This window comes from Phragmites australis, chromosome 11 (genome assembly GCF_958298935.1).
Source record: "Phragmites australis chromosome 11, lpPhrAust1.1, whole genome shotgun sequence".
NCBI lineage: Eukaryota > Viridiplantae > Streptophyta > Magnoliopsida > Poales > Poaceae > Phragmites > Phragmites australis.
Window position 1 is genome coordinate 33,585,797 of NC_084931.1, and position 13,843 is coordinate 33,599,639.

The 13,843-nt window shown below is 40.4% G+C and overlaps 1 protein-coding gene across 1 annotated transcript; it reads right to left on the reverse strand.

The window, feature by feature from the left end:
• Window positions 1–512: 512 nt before the first annotated feature.
• LOC133885169 (peroxisomal ATPase PEX6-like) lies at window positions 513–5,923 on the reverse strand. Its single transcript, XM_062324835.1, has 16 exons — window positions 5,534–5,923; window positions 4,945–5,066; window positions 4,768–4,856; window positions 4,645–4,680; window positions 4,277–4,370; window positions 4,022–4,064; window positions 3,837–3,934; window positions 3,467–3,525; window positions 2,895–3,391; window positions 2,692–2,773; window positions 2,528–2,614; window positions 1,805–2,370; window positions 1,586–1,724; window positions 1,416–1,484; window positions 1,081–1,284; window positions 513–996 (listed from the first exon to the last, which is right to left on the reverse strand). Exons 1-16 carry the CDS (start codon window positions 5,749–5,751, stop codon window positions 883–885), a joined length of 2,517 nt encoding a protein of 838 aa, XP_062180819.1. The 5' UTR covers window positions 5,752–5,923; the 3' UTR covers window positions 513–882.
• Window positions 5,924–13,843: the final 7,920 nt, after the last annotated feature.

Sequence of the window (13,843 nt, forward strand, 5' to 3'; positions counted from 1 at the left end):
CAGCAGAGAGTGTTAAGGCATCCCTAACAACCATAATCTTCGCATAGAAACGAGAGGGTCCGTGGATTCGTGGATGTGTGATCAGTTTCGGTTCCATTACATCTGTTTTCCGACGGCTGCGGCTTCAAACTGCTGCAACGAGTGATTGCTTGTGGCTTTTCAAGAGCAAACGAGGGACCTAGGGATGAACAGCTCTTTGCCCGTGCTATATCGTCCAAGTTTGCCCTCGGATAGGATAAGCAACTCGGTCCCAAAATCTTGCACAACTCGTTTGCGTTTGTGAGATGGCAGTACCATTTGCGACATTACAAAAAAGAAAACGATCGTGAACTCTGGATTGCAATCTTTGCTGCTTCATTTTTTTCTCGCCATTCGTGAATTGCTGTTCGGATGGAGATCCACAAGGTGATGTTCCTGCCTTCGGTTGCAGTTGCAAGAACACGAACCTGCTGCTCGTTCACCAAGTCAGGACTCTGATGAACTGAATTGACAGTAGCAGAATAATTACCCACTGAACATATGGAATTGTACTCGCTGTGCTTTACTACATTATAGCAGCCGATGAGAAGCTGGAATGACACCGTCTAATACAAGAAACTGTTGAATCCAAATGTACATATGCAAACTAACAAACGAAGGAAATTGCAATCTAGAATTGTACATATACAAATGTATGTAAAAGAATTGTACATGATGACCTGTTTATACTGAACTATTGAACTCATGGAACCATCGTTCTCACGGAAACTCAAGCTACCGAGTGAACTCAAACTGAGATTCATTTGCCACGACCCAATTCCTGCTCTGTTCCTCGAAGATCCTCTCCTCAAATCCAGGCGTTTTTTTGGGCAAATATCACCAAATGATCAAGGATGCATTTTATTATAAGAAGTATGTCAGCTGCTGTTTCTTCCTGGAGCCCCCTTCGCCGTAGAGTTCATTCCATTGTTTCAGCTCGTTCATCACAGCACCCTCGGTGGCGAAGCTCGCAGCAACCTGCGTCATGGGACAATGGTTCAGTGACAAGTGATATGTCGATTTTACTCTGTTAGTATGCAAATCAGGGCGTTGGCAACTCACTTGATTTTTTGCCTGCCTCAAGTCTTCCATCGTCAGTGGCCTAAGGTCAACGGTCGCTTCCTTGGCACCTTCAGCCTTTGCCTCTGAGCTATCCGCCTTGTTTTCTGAATTCTCTTCTTTGTTTTCTGCATCTTCCTTGCTCTTCGGAGTTTCTGAATTCTCTGCCGTAGCCGCCTTCTCTTTTACCTCCTTTTCCCTTCTTTCCTGAAGCATCGGATCATCGGACAAGTATTACACGATCAGCAGAAGGTGTTTTTTCATAATTGGCTAGCATCCATTTTAGCTCGTCGCATATTCAGCTAAGTATTTAAGCACGAGGCAGTTAGAACTCTCACCAGTTCCTTTTCTCGTTCTTTCTTCAGGAGCTCCCTAACAGGGCGGTAAGCAGCTGTGACGCAAAGATTCTGGAACATAAAAGAAAAGAAGAGCTTTCAGTTATCTAACCAGATAGTCAGATGCGCGATACTACCTTTGTGTATACTTTGTTTCAAGGCAGTGCACATACCTTAAGATCACTGCCACTGTATCCTTCGGTCATGGTTGCAAGCTCCTTGAAATCAATATTTTCATCAACTTTCTCTTTTGACAACACCGTCCTCAAAATCAGCTCTCTGCTCTCTTGAGTTGGAAGCCCAACCATGATTCTGTTCAGTGTAACAAAAAAAAAAATCAGACTAACATGTCTACATCTATTCTCTCCCAAGAACATGGCATTTGAACGGACCTGCGCTCGAATCTCCTGATGATGGCTTCGTCAAGGTCAAACGGTCTATTTGTTGCCGCAAGAACAAGAATCCTTTCACCTGACTTTGACAAGAGACCATCCCAGTGACTCATGAACTCGTTTTTGATCTTCCGCATCGCCTCATGTTCACCACACCGGGAACGCTGCCCCAACATACTGTCTACCTCATCCACAAAAATAATTGTAGGAGCTACCTTGGCAGCCAAACTAAACAGTGCCCGGACATTTTTCTCATCCTCCCCAAACCATTTCGATGTTATGGTGGATATTGATACATTGATGAAGCTGGCACCGGCATCATTTGCTATAGCCTTTGCTAGCATTGTCTTCCCGGTTCCAGGTGGCCCAAACAGCAAAATTCCTCGACAGGGCTTCAGAAGTCCTCCTTTGAAAAGATCGGGCCGCCGAAGAGGAAGCATAACCAGCTCCTGAAGCGACTCTTTGATATCAGCCAAGGCTCCAATGTCATCAAATGTCACTCCTATTTCACTCGCTGGTATGACCTCTGGCCTGATGCGCTTCTCGAACTCGTTGTCTGGAATTTCCTGCTCAGTAAGTAAAAATATCGATAACAAAATTCAATATTACCAATGTCCACAAAGATGAACTAGGGTACTTGTTTGACATCGAGTGAGCTACTAGACATATAATAGGCTACCGGAGTTGTAGGACAAGGGGCACAAGCAACTGAGTAGGACTTACAGGTTTTGGTGGTGGCGATGAACCATCTCCATCTTTAACTGGAGATGTGGTTGACTTCTTAGATCCAGTGGCACCTTTCATATCACCCTTTGCCACGGTATGTTGAAGTTAGCGTCAATACATCGGTACACTATTTTAGATAGCTGTACAAGACAGTTGCGTACCTTTGTTTCATCACTTGCTTCCAATTTCAGAGTGTCTTTCCCACCATGGCCATCTTGGAAAATGCTTAACCCATGGGACAAACTGCAAAGTAATTTTATGTTATGGAAACCGAAAGAAAAGCTTAATTGTGAATTAAACATCAGGAATACAGGATCAATGGTATTTGTCAAAAAAAAAAAAAAATCAGAATCAACGGTCAAACCTTTTAGAAGATAGAATGAGCTTCCCATTTTTGTATTCAGGATCCTTGTTGTGAATCAAGTGGTAAGAGACTGCTGAGACAACGATTTCCTCTATGTAATTGCTGAGAACCATAGTATCTGCTGCGCAGATTGAGCTCAAGTCATCACAGTCTAAGTCATTTGCTGAGAGTACCTCTATGATATGGTTTCTATTATCTTTAATTTGGATTTTCTTTGTGTCCTCTTCGATTTGGCTTTTCCAACAATCAAGATGGGTCTCCTCCTCAGGAGGTTTAATATCAACATGATAAGGAAACAAGGTATTAATTCTCTCATCGGCATCCCCAATATCACCATCAGAATTGAGTAGTCGAGAACCAAGTATCAACACTTGACCAGATAATTTGCCCAACATTTTCTGGAACATAGAGTAAGTCCTTTGCGATCTCCAAAGGAAATGGTCGACATCTCTTATGTAAAGAATAATTGGATCGTTTTCAGCTACAGAAACCATGACCTACAAAAGTAGTTGCCATATAAGTACATCATACCTAAACAGAGTGAATCAAGTTCAGTCAAGAAGTATATTCACCTTATAGAGTGACTGTATCAGAACTTTCTCATCGAAGCACCAGCTAACGGTTCGCCTTACTGAAATTTGCATCAGCAGAAAAAGTTAAGAGCTGTAAGAAACTTCTGCAATATATTGGTCTGTAGTTCTACTGTAGCACATGTCTAATGTACATGCAATTTTTCTAAAAGATAACATAGAGTCCATTTATACGTCAGAAATAATATGACACATGTACACAATTTTACCAGAAAATGCGGACACCGCACAGTCTGAAACTGGTGGAGACTAGTAAGTGTGATCTAGGAGCTGTCTACACTAAATTCTGCACATGTGTGAAATCAAAATAACTGAAAAAAACAAAGAAAGAAAAACAGAACAAAAAGTTCACCTGGATGTCCAGAGCATTGTGAGGCAAGATCACTCATGTCAGATGATACAGAAGTATTTTTTCGAAGTGAAGGTGTGCTGCTAGAACCATCAGAACCTCTGAAGAAAACAAAGGATGTATAAATAACATGGAAAATAGAATATTGCGCATCTCAGGTTTGATAAACAGCACAAGAAGTATATTACCTAGTCCTCAAATCTGCATTGCTTGTCTGCCGATGCAATGATTCTGCACAACAGAACAAGAACAAATCAAAATCTACAAAATTTGGGCAACCGCATTTGAAGAAATGGAACTTGGTATGCGAAAACAGTGATAAGATCACAGTGCACATCACGGGCAGTTTATCCAGAGTTGCATACAAGAGAAATATTCAAATTGCTCTTTTCAAAAGAAATCGAAACAACATATCTAACAGAGAAATTGTAGTGCTTTGGTACCTCTTGGCTCATCTTTCTTAGGAAATGTCATAAAAGAACCAAAGAGATCAGACACCCTCCCAAAAGTGGTCTCAGCTTTGGACTGATTATGAACCTGCAGGAGCAAATCAAACAAGAAATCCATCAATATGGGTTGACAAAAACGACAAATGTTACAAGTGTTGCTGGATCTATTTTACAGAAACTAGATGTTGCAAATGCTTTTATTTAGGGGAAGTTTTATGATCATGATCATGATCTCTACATATATTTTTTAATACAAAACTGTAGACAAACACGATCACACAGGAACCATTTTGTCAAAAGAAAAGGCAATCAGGAACATTTTTTCATTATTTAGTAAAAAATCCTTGGGGACTGTAACTCACCATGGCTTTGCTGGAGCCCCCATATTTGCTTTGGATCTGCATAAATATTCAGCAACAACGAGTTTAGAAAACAGGATGACAATGACAAGTCAAAATTACATATCTTAACAGTTTCCAGCTGACCCGAAGCGAGAAGTCGGTGATGTCCAGAATTAACAACCGCGCTTTGAAGTAGTGGGACAGAGCTCCCGCTAGGGACTGCAGATATGGCTCTGCACAAGCAGCAGTTAACAAAACTAACACCATTGAGAAAGGACACCTAGCTCTCCAAGCAAAAGGATTTTTGCGGCGAGGACGAACCTGTGGGGCCAGAGAGCAGTATAGCGCGACTTGCAGCGGAGAGGTTCCGGATGTGCTTGGACAGCTCCGCTTTCTTCAGGTGCACGAAAGCTGCGCTGATGAGCACTTCCTTCGTCTGCTCGCTGCAGAATTCACACTAGCAGCTCAGACGCTATCCATGCTACTATGCCAGTGACACAGCAAGTTCGTAACTGAACTGAAGTACTGAACACAGCAAGTTCGTAACTGAACTGAAGTACTGAACGGAACTAGAAATCTTATTCCTAAATTAGCAAAGTTAAAAGTCAAGTGCTGCAATTTGTGTGAATGAAGTAACCCCTTTTGCTTTTGTTTCCCTTCTTTCTAAAACACGACTCCTTACCATGCCACCATTTGAAAAAACTTGCAAGCATACTACGCATAAGGCATGATCTGCTAGAGCCTAGAGCAGAGTAACTACTCCAGTGAGGTGTGAAAGGATCAAATTCTTCGGAAGCATCCTATCCGACCCAACCCAAAACGATCGCTCTCAGCTATCCAAATCGGATCGCACAGCGCACCAGCCAATCGGATCCTCCTCGAATCCCATCAACCAAGCAACCTCTATTACCTGAGGTAGTAATGGAACTCGTCGAAGGTGACGTCGCTCTCGCGGCCGTCCAGCACCAGCCGCCGCAGCTCCGCCTCCACCTCCGCGACCCCGGCACCTGATCCAACGCCACCGCTTCCCTCGCCGTGTGCGGGGGCAGCCCACCTCGCCGACGCGAGCCCCAGCCCCACGCCGACGCCGACGCTCAGGGCCGACACGATCAGGTTCCTCTGCTCCATGGCCGCTCGATCGATCAGGTCCGCCTCGCAAAACCCTAGCCCGCTCGCTCGCACGCGCGGTCTCGAACTCGAAGCAGGCGGAGAGTGTAGAGGAGGAGAGCGGCGAAATGCCAAGTGAGGGGGAATGGGCAATGGCGGAGCGGGTTGGGTGGTTTATATAGGGGCGGGAGAGAAGGGGGAGGAGGAGGAGGTGGCGTGGCGGCGAGCGAACATGGGTTTTGGTGTGGGGGAAAGCAGCTTTTCAGCCTTGCCGAGTTCATTTTGTTTCAACCCAACTCACCATATTTGTTGTATACCGATCTTACCGAATGAATGCTGACGAGTTTAAAAGATGGATTAGACTTTGAGGTTTTAGGTTCAGTGACAACCCTAGGGGGTTAGAGGAGGGCTGAGGTGGTGGTGGGCTATGTCGTGGCGGGGCAGCGAGTGGTAGCGCGGGTGGTAGGCGGGGTTGACGGCGGGGTGATGAAAATAGAGCAGTTAGCACAGCGACAAGTGGTCACTACCATAAAATCAGTGAAAATAGATGGTGTGTCACATACGATTTTTTTTAAGATCCGTCACTGATAAAATACATTTAGACGATTGATAAGCTATACGTGTCTGTAACAAGACTGTCATTTGGGTGTGTCTAAAATCACATATAACTTTTATAAATTCATCTATTTCTATCATACAGACGTATACATCATTTAGAAAACTCATACGTGATATTTTTACATATAGTTTCGTAAGGTCTATCTGCGTCTGTATAATATACACAATCGGATTTTATAAAAACATGTATGTATTTAAAGACCCACAAATTGTTTCAAATTTGACCGCTTGTTTCCCCCGACTCTTTTGGTTTCCCACACAGAGCCTGCTCATCTCCCCTGGGTCTTTGACTTCACCCACATAGAACTCGCTCATCTCCCCTGTATATAAAAATTCAGGTCATATTCATTTTCCTCGCTCGTCATCCTAGTGTTCATATATTCTTCAAACCCAATGACTATAAATTTCCGCATCGGAGAAGTGATGTCTAGGGCCCGAATCCCTTTCGCTACACTGGGGGTGAGTATCATAGGGTTCTCATCGCGATTTAGTTAGGGTTTGATGGATTTTTCTTTGACCTGTGTAACCGAGGGTAATATCTTGTTTCTATCGTATATTTATAATGGCTCAGTTCATATCAATCAGATGGTGGCAGGATGAGATTGTCCTTATAGCTGCTTCCACCGCGCAAAAGCTTGGCATCAACTTTAGCTAGGTAGAGTTTATGTTCTTTACTGCTATGTAGGGCACCTTCGTGGACCCTCTTTTTACTGTGTATCACGTGCTTCATTCCATTCTTGCAGATGGAAATGTATCTATTATTGTTCATCATAATAAAGATATTTTTATGAACTGTAAGACTAGGTTGAACGCACATTTCTTGCTCAACCATATATGACTGACGGTTTGGCAGCAACGTAGTCTGTTTTTGACAAATGTGTGAGATAGTCAAGATGGAGCCCGATCCATATGATTGCGAGAAGTTCATTGAAGATGATGTTTGGGTTGACGTTATGCTAAAACGTAGGAGGCTAAAATGATATTAATCATTTCATCTTTTTAGAAGACGATGTCGATCAACTAATGATGTTGATCATGTCATCTTTCTAGAAGATGGTGTCGTCATTATGTCTATTATCTCGTCCTTTGGAAATACAACATTGCCATAGATGTATAGCTTGTGATTGTGTTTAGCTAGCTAAGATTATATGTTCTGAACAATGTGTAATGTTCTTAACATTTGTGATATGTAAATCCTATGTTTCGTGTTCTGAATAATATGTGATCAATGTTATGGACAATGTGGGATCGAGGTTCTGAATAATATGTGTCAATGTTTTATTTAATTTATGAATCATGAAGTATGTATGCCATATCATAAGGGCAATCAATAAGCAAAATTGCTCGTAGAGGGAAAATGATCATATATACGGTTTTTTTTTAAAACTCAGCATGTGACAATTAACACAGACGAGTTTTAAAAAAACCGTTTGTGGCTCTAAATACTTATAGGCGGGTTTTAACAAAACTTGTATGTGATCCTTACTATTTACATATGGTTTTTCAAAAAAATATGTATTTGTGTAACTTTATTATAGACGGAGCTGACACTGTCTGTAACAAGGTCGATATCACATACTTTTGCAAAGACAGAACCTAGATCTATCTGTGATATGATTTAAAATCTGTTTGTAATAACTATTTTAAGGTAGTGGGTGACAATGGATCCAACGACAGAATTGTCGATGGAGACTAGTGAAGGAGCACACGAGACGCCGATGCAGTGAGAAAGATATGCGAGACAAAGATGGCCAGAGGTTGAAGATCCATATGGGCTGTTGGATCTCCATCCGACTACCGACACAACTAAAAGGAAAAAACATGCGTCTGAAATATAGCATCACCGAAAAAAAGAGGGCTTTGTATATTTTTCACACTTGCAAGAAAAATATAGGTATACATATATTGATTTGGAGAGCAACTGATTTTGTCAATATTGGTGAAGATAGTCTGTTAGCTTTCAGACGCTAAACTGGAGATCTAAATGACAACCCTTCTTGCGTGCCTGAGCTAGAAGATTCATCCATGTATTTTAAGAGTCACAGTTCCAGTGGTGTCCATAGCATGTATGAGAGCTGTCCTGCGTGGAGTACATGCATCTGTCTACTCTAACTCGGTAACATCTTTAATACGTCCTTCGTCTCAAAATAGATATGTTTTAAGTTAAGCATAAATATAAAAATAAATAATAAAATAATCAGCTTATCATCTTTTAATACCATTTATTACGTGAGAAATGAGTCTGATATCAGAGTAAGTTACTTAATAAAGAAGATAAGATTATAAAATTTAGAATAAAGTTATCTTGAATTCATAGAACATCATGTATTTTAAATATTATAGAAAAATCTAAAACATTATCTAATTTAAAACGAAGAGGACTTATATTAAGCTGCGTGTATCCCAACGGATGCCTGCCTTTTAATGTCTTGCCAATGCTTTACAAAAGTAGCAGCATGACTTATCTGGTTACTTTGATCTGTAGCATAACTTTGGTATTAACCCACCATAATTATTTTCATTTTGAAAAATGAATAAATTGGGTCCAACCCCGGTCCCGTTGCTTGGAAACAGTTTTGATTTGTGCTTTTGGCAGTATTGTTGTTAAGTACTATTAATTGTGTTTTGCATTGACATGCATTTTTCTCTAGTTTATCACATATATCCTGATCACAGCCATATATACTAGTAATATATATTACCACACCTAGTACGGATGTAGACGAGACAAGTAGAGAGGGCTTATTAATTCACCTCTCTCTCTCTTCTTCTTCATCTTCCTTTTTCTTTTCCTTAATTTTATTTTTTTACAAAGAAAAAACGTTTCAGCCTTTTGCATCTGAGGATGCATACATTACTTGTTGGATTATTACATCAATCGCAACCTATTGCTAAAAGTGAAGCGAAAAGGAAAACATATTTTAGAGAGGTTACATGATATTATCCGGCACATATATAACATATGACTACACCGTCAGTTATTCTTGGCAAAGCTCCATTGCCGTCACCTTCAAATTCTAACAAGTCAATATGATCTCTTTCCTTTGATCCTCCTTTTATAGCAGTCTCCAAAATCTGAACCAATATGTGCCCCTAAAGAGTGCTGCAAAAAAGATGTTGTTGCTACTTTATTATAGACCATATAATTGCGACATAGCTAAATCATCCAAAATAGAGCAGCTACACCAATTAGTATCAGATTTTTTATTAACATCCATGTCACGTAACCAATCACCTATAATATAGTTCACGTTCTTTGGCATGGTAATACCAATCGACTTAGCAAAGTGATACTTGAAAAATAAGTGTTCAATGCTCTCATTGCGGTTATAGAAGTAGCATTTGAGGTTCCCATTCTATTTTCTTTTGGCCAGATTATCTTTAGTCAAAAGTACTCCTCTAGCTAAATACCATAAGAAAATTTTAATTTTGAGCGGTATCTTAAGCTTCCAAAGCAAACGTGACTGAAAGGAAACAAGTCGATGAATCATCCTAATGTACATTAACTGTACCGGAAAAAGTCCATTGGCATGTAGGCCCCATTGAAACTTATATGCTTCATTTGTTAATTCAACAGGAATTATTTTAGCCACTAACCTATACCAGACAATTAATCTGTCACCAATAATAGGTCTGCAGAAAGAAATATTTAGAGGTATTGAACTCATTATATTTGCTATAGTGTCTTGCTTCCTCCTTACTATTATACAGTGAGGAAAATTATTCGCTAAGTTGTTTTGTGCTCAACCACGTGTATTTTTAGAATCTTGTTTGTGTTGCATCCTGTATTTGGAAAGAACCTAACTTAAGAAAATCACCCTTAACTTTCATCAACCAAGACCAAAAATGAGAGTCTCCTGTTTTCCTTCTACTTGGATGAGAGATTTGCTACCAAGGTATTTATTCCTTAGTAAACGTTACCAAATCCCATCCTCATTTAGTAATTTAATAAGTCACTTACTAAGGAGGCAAATGTTTTTGATCTTAAGATTAGTAATACCTAGTCCACCTTGGTCACGGGGCTGGCAGTGGATGTCCCATCTAGCAAGTTTGTACTTCTTTTTATGATTGTCCCATTGCTAGAAGAACCTCGACCATATATAATCGAGTCTTTTTAGGATACCTCTGGGTATTTCAAAGAAAAACCTCATGAAAACTGTTGCTTCGTGTATAATTAATGAGCACTAATCTGCCCCCTGTAGACATAAGATTACCCTTCCAGCTACTCAGTTTTTTCTCAAAGCACTTTTCCACCCTTCTTCAATCACTATTCCGAAGTTTACGTTGGATCATAGGAATGCCTAGATATTTGAAAGGTGAAATACCAATATCGCACCCAAATAACCGTGCATATTGATCTTCGCATTGTTTAGCATTGCCATAGCAGAATAGTTCATTTTTATGAAAGTTAATTTTTAGTCCGAAAAGTTGTTTGAAGACACATAAAAGGAGCTTCATATTCATTGCTTGCTCCAGATTATGGTCTAAGAATATTATCATGTCATCTGTATATTACATAATTGATAGTCCATCCTCCACCAGATGTGGAACAACTCCCAAAATTTGTTCATCGTTCTTAGCCCTTGATATCAATACCGCTAGCATATCTGCAACAATATTGAACAATATGGGTGAGAGAGGATCTCTTTGTCTAAGTCTTTTTTGTGTCTGGAAAAAGGGGCCAATCTCATCATTGACTTTTATGCCAACATAACCCCCAGATACAAAAATTTAAATCCACTGACACCAATGTGTCAAGAATCCTTTCATTCTTAAAACTTGTTACAAGAAAGATCATTTTACTTTGTCGTATGCTTTTTCGAAATCAATTTTCAAGATCACACCATTTAGCTTTTTTCTATGAAGCTCATGTATGGTCGCGTGGAGAATAATGATCCCTTCCATAATGTTACGACCAGGCATGAAAGCCGTTTAACTCGGGCGTACCACCTTATTAGCAATAGTCCCAATTCTGTTTGTTGCCAAGCTGACATTAAGTAAGCAAATTGGACAGTACTCCTAAATTTTGAGTGCATTGCACTTTTTTGGAATGAGTTTAATGACACCAATGTTGAGACTATAAATGGATAACCTCCCTTGGTCAAAATCTGCAAAGAGTTCCAAGAGGCCCCTTTTAATAACTTCCCAAAAAACTGGTAAAATTTAGCTGGAAAGCCGTCTGAACCGGGAGTTTTATTATGTTCCATCTGAAAAATGGCATGCCTCACCTCCTTTTCATCAAAAGGTGCGGTTAAAAATCTCATTTTCACTTTCGCTGACTTGCGGAATATTTGCCAAGATAGTTTTATCCATTGAAAAGTTATTATTTTTGGGCTTACCAAATAAACCTTTGTAGTATTTTGTGATATACCGCTTAAGGTTGGCCTCCCCAATCAAGGTTTATTCCTCTTGCTCCAATTTGTATATCTTTTTCTTTCAATGTTTGCCACTAACCACCAAGTGAAAGTATTTAGTATTGCTATCTCCCTCGAGAAGGTTTTTAACTTTAGCACGTTAGTACCATTTGAGCTCTTCTTCTCGTAACAAGTTTGCAATCCTCTCATTGAGGTATTGCTTGAGAGCCACCTCACGAGATGTCAAGGGAGTTGATTTGGCTTTTTAATCTAACTCATCCACTTTCATATTGAGTTGTTCTTTTCCTTTTTGAGGGCTTCAGATGTATGTTTGGCTCAACCCTTTAGGTATTGTCACAAGGTTCTAATATTATTTTTCCATCTTTCGATTGCGTTTACCGATGTTCTTTCTGCCATATGTCATTGACCATCTCATAGAATCCATTACGGATCAACCAACCAAGCTCAAATTTGAACAAAGCATGTTTTCCGTAGTGAAAAGCCACTCCCGTATTAAGCAACAAAGGGGTACAATATGATCTTCCTCTATTGAGGGCCTCCACCGTGACTCTAGGATACTTTGTTTTCCATTCTATACTCATAAGGACTCTATCTAATTTCTCATACTTTAGAGGGTCTAGGTCGCTTGCCCATGCATATTGGTGACCATGAAGCTCAATCTCCCATAGATCCAATGCATCTATTATCGCATTGAAAATGCGAGGCCACCGAGGATCGAAGTTATCATTACTTTTTTCCTCCGGATGTCTCAAAATGTTGAAATCCCCCTTGATCAATATTGTGTTGGTTTCAATGTTGCAGGAATGAGCAAGCTCTGTCAGAAATTCAGACTTGTTCTCTTCTTGGGCCGATCCGTACATCGCATATAAAGCCCAAGTAAAACCATCTTCCTTGTTCTTTAATTGGAATTTTGTGTAGTAATCCCCTTCAACAATAGAGCCAATATGAAACACCGCCTCGTTTACTCCAATAAGCATGCCACCTGATCGCCCTCTAGGTGCCATACTATGTCATAAGTACTCCTGACCGCCACAAAGGTGTCCAAGAATAGAAGGAAGAAAATTGCTTCTGCCCGTTTCCATAATGGCAAGAAAATATAATTGTTGTTCTTTTACCGTGTCGAAAATAAAATTATGTTTAGCCAAGTCTCTCAGACATCTGCTATTAAAAAAATTCCTTTCATTTAAGAAACAATTTGGACATGGTATTTGGCTTCTTGGGAGTGCGGTTAATCTTGCCCTTATAGTTCCTTGAATTGGATTTTTTTTCTTTCTTGGAACTGCATTTAGATCATGACAAATATGATCTAAACCCTCATCATCGAGGACCTCAGTTAAATCACGACATAGGTGACTGAGGGTCACATCAAAATATCTCGATTCATCATAATCCTCAGAAGAAAAAGGATCTATTGGTCTACTGGCCTGTTTCTTGCCCTCTCTAGTATTAGGAGTTTTCGCAATGACAGTTAATCTATCTACCTCAATGTTTTTTTAATGAAATAACATATTGAGTAATAGTTCTATCATCGCCATGGAAACCTCTAAGTTATTAATGTTGGAGGTAATACGTTCAGAAGGTAAAGAGAGAAAAGACTTAGTAGAATAGTTGTACATACCTTCATCCAAATTCCTCCTTGCTGTAAGTCGCTTTGCTTTTGACAAATCATCCTCATCGTCTTGAGCCACCAAATTCCTCCTCTCATGAATTTTAAAGGCCAAACGATCTGAACTCCCATCTATAAAGTCCTCAATTACTGCATTCTGGGAGGTAATGCACATTTGGCTCACTGCCTTGAGCAGTGTATCGGCATAGGAAAACATAGTTATTCCAGGCTTGTCAGCACAAGCATCCACAAAACCTGGAAGCCCAGGATTAGAGCTCTTCATTAGCTGAATCATCAGCCCCTCAGAGATCGTTGTAGCCCCTCCAACATTGATTGGGCTGAGAATATTGGCCAACGCCCTGCCCAGCAAAGCACCATCTGAGCAATAGCCTCCAGAGTCAAATGTGTCCACCCCCAAGCATCACCAGTTGGCGCACCCTTCTCATGGGCCAAACGCACCGGAGACGGCTCGGGGGCCAGTGCAACGGCCGAAAGCGTAGTCGATGCAGGATTG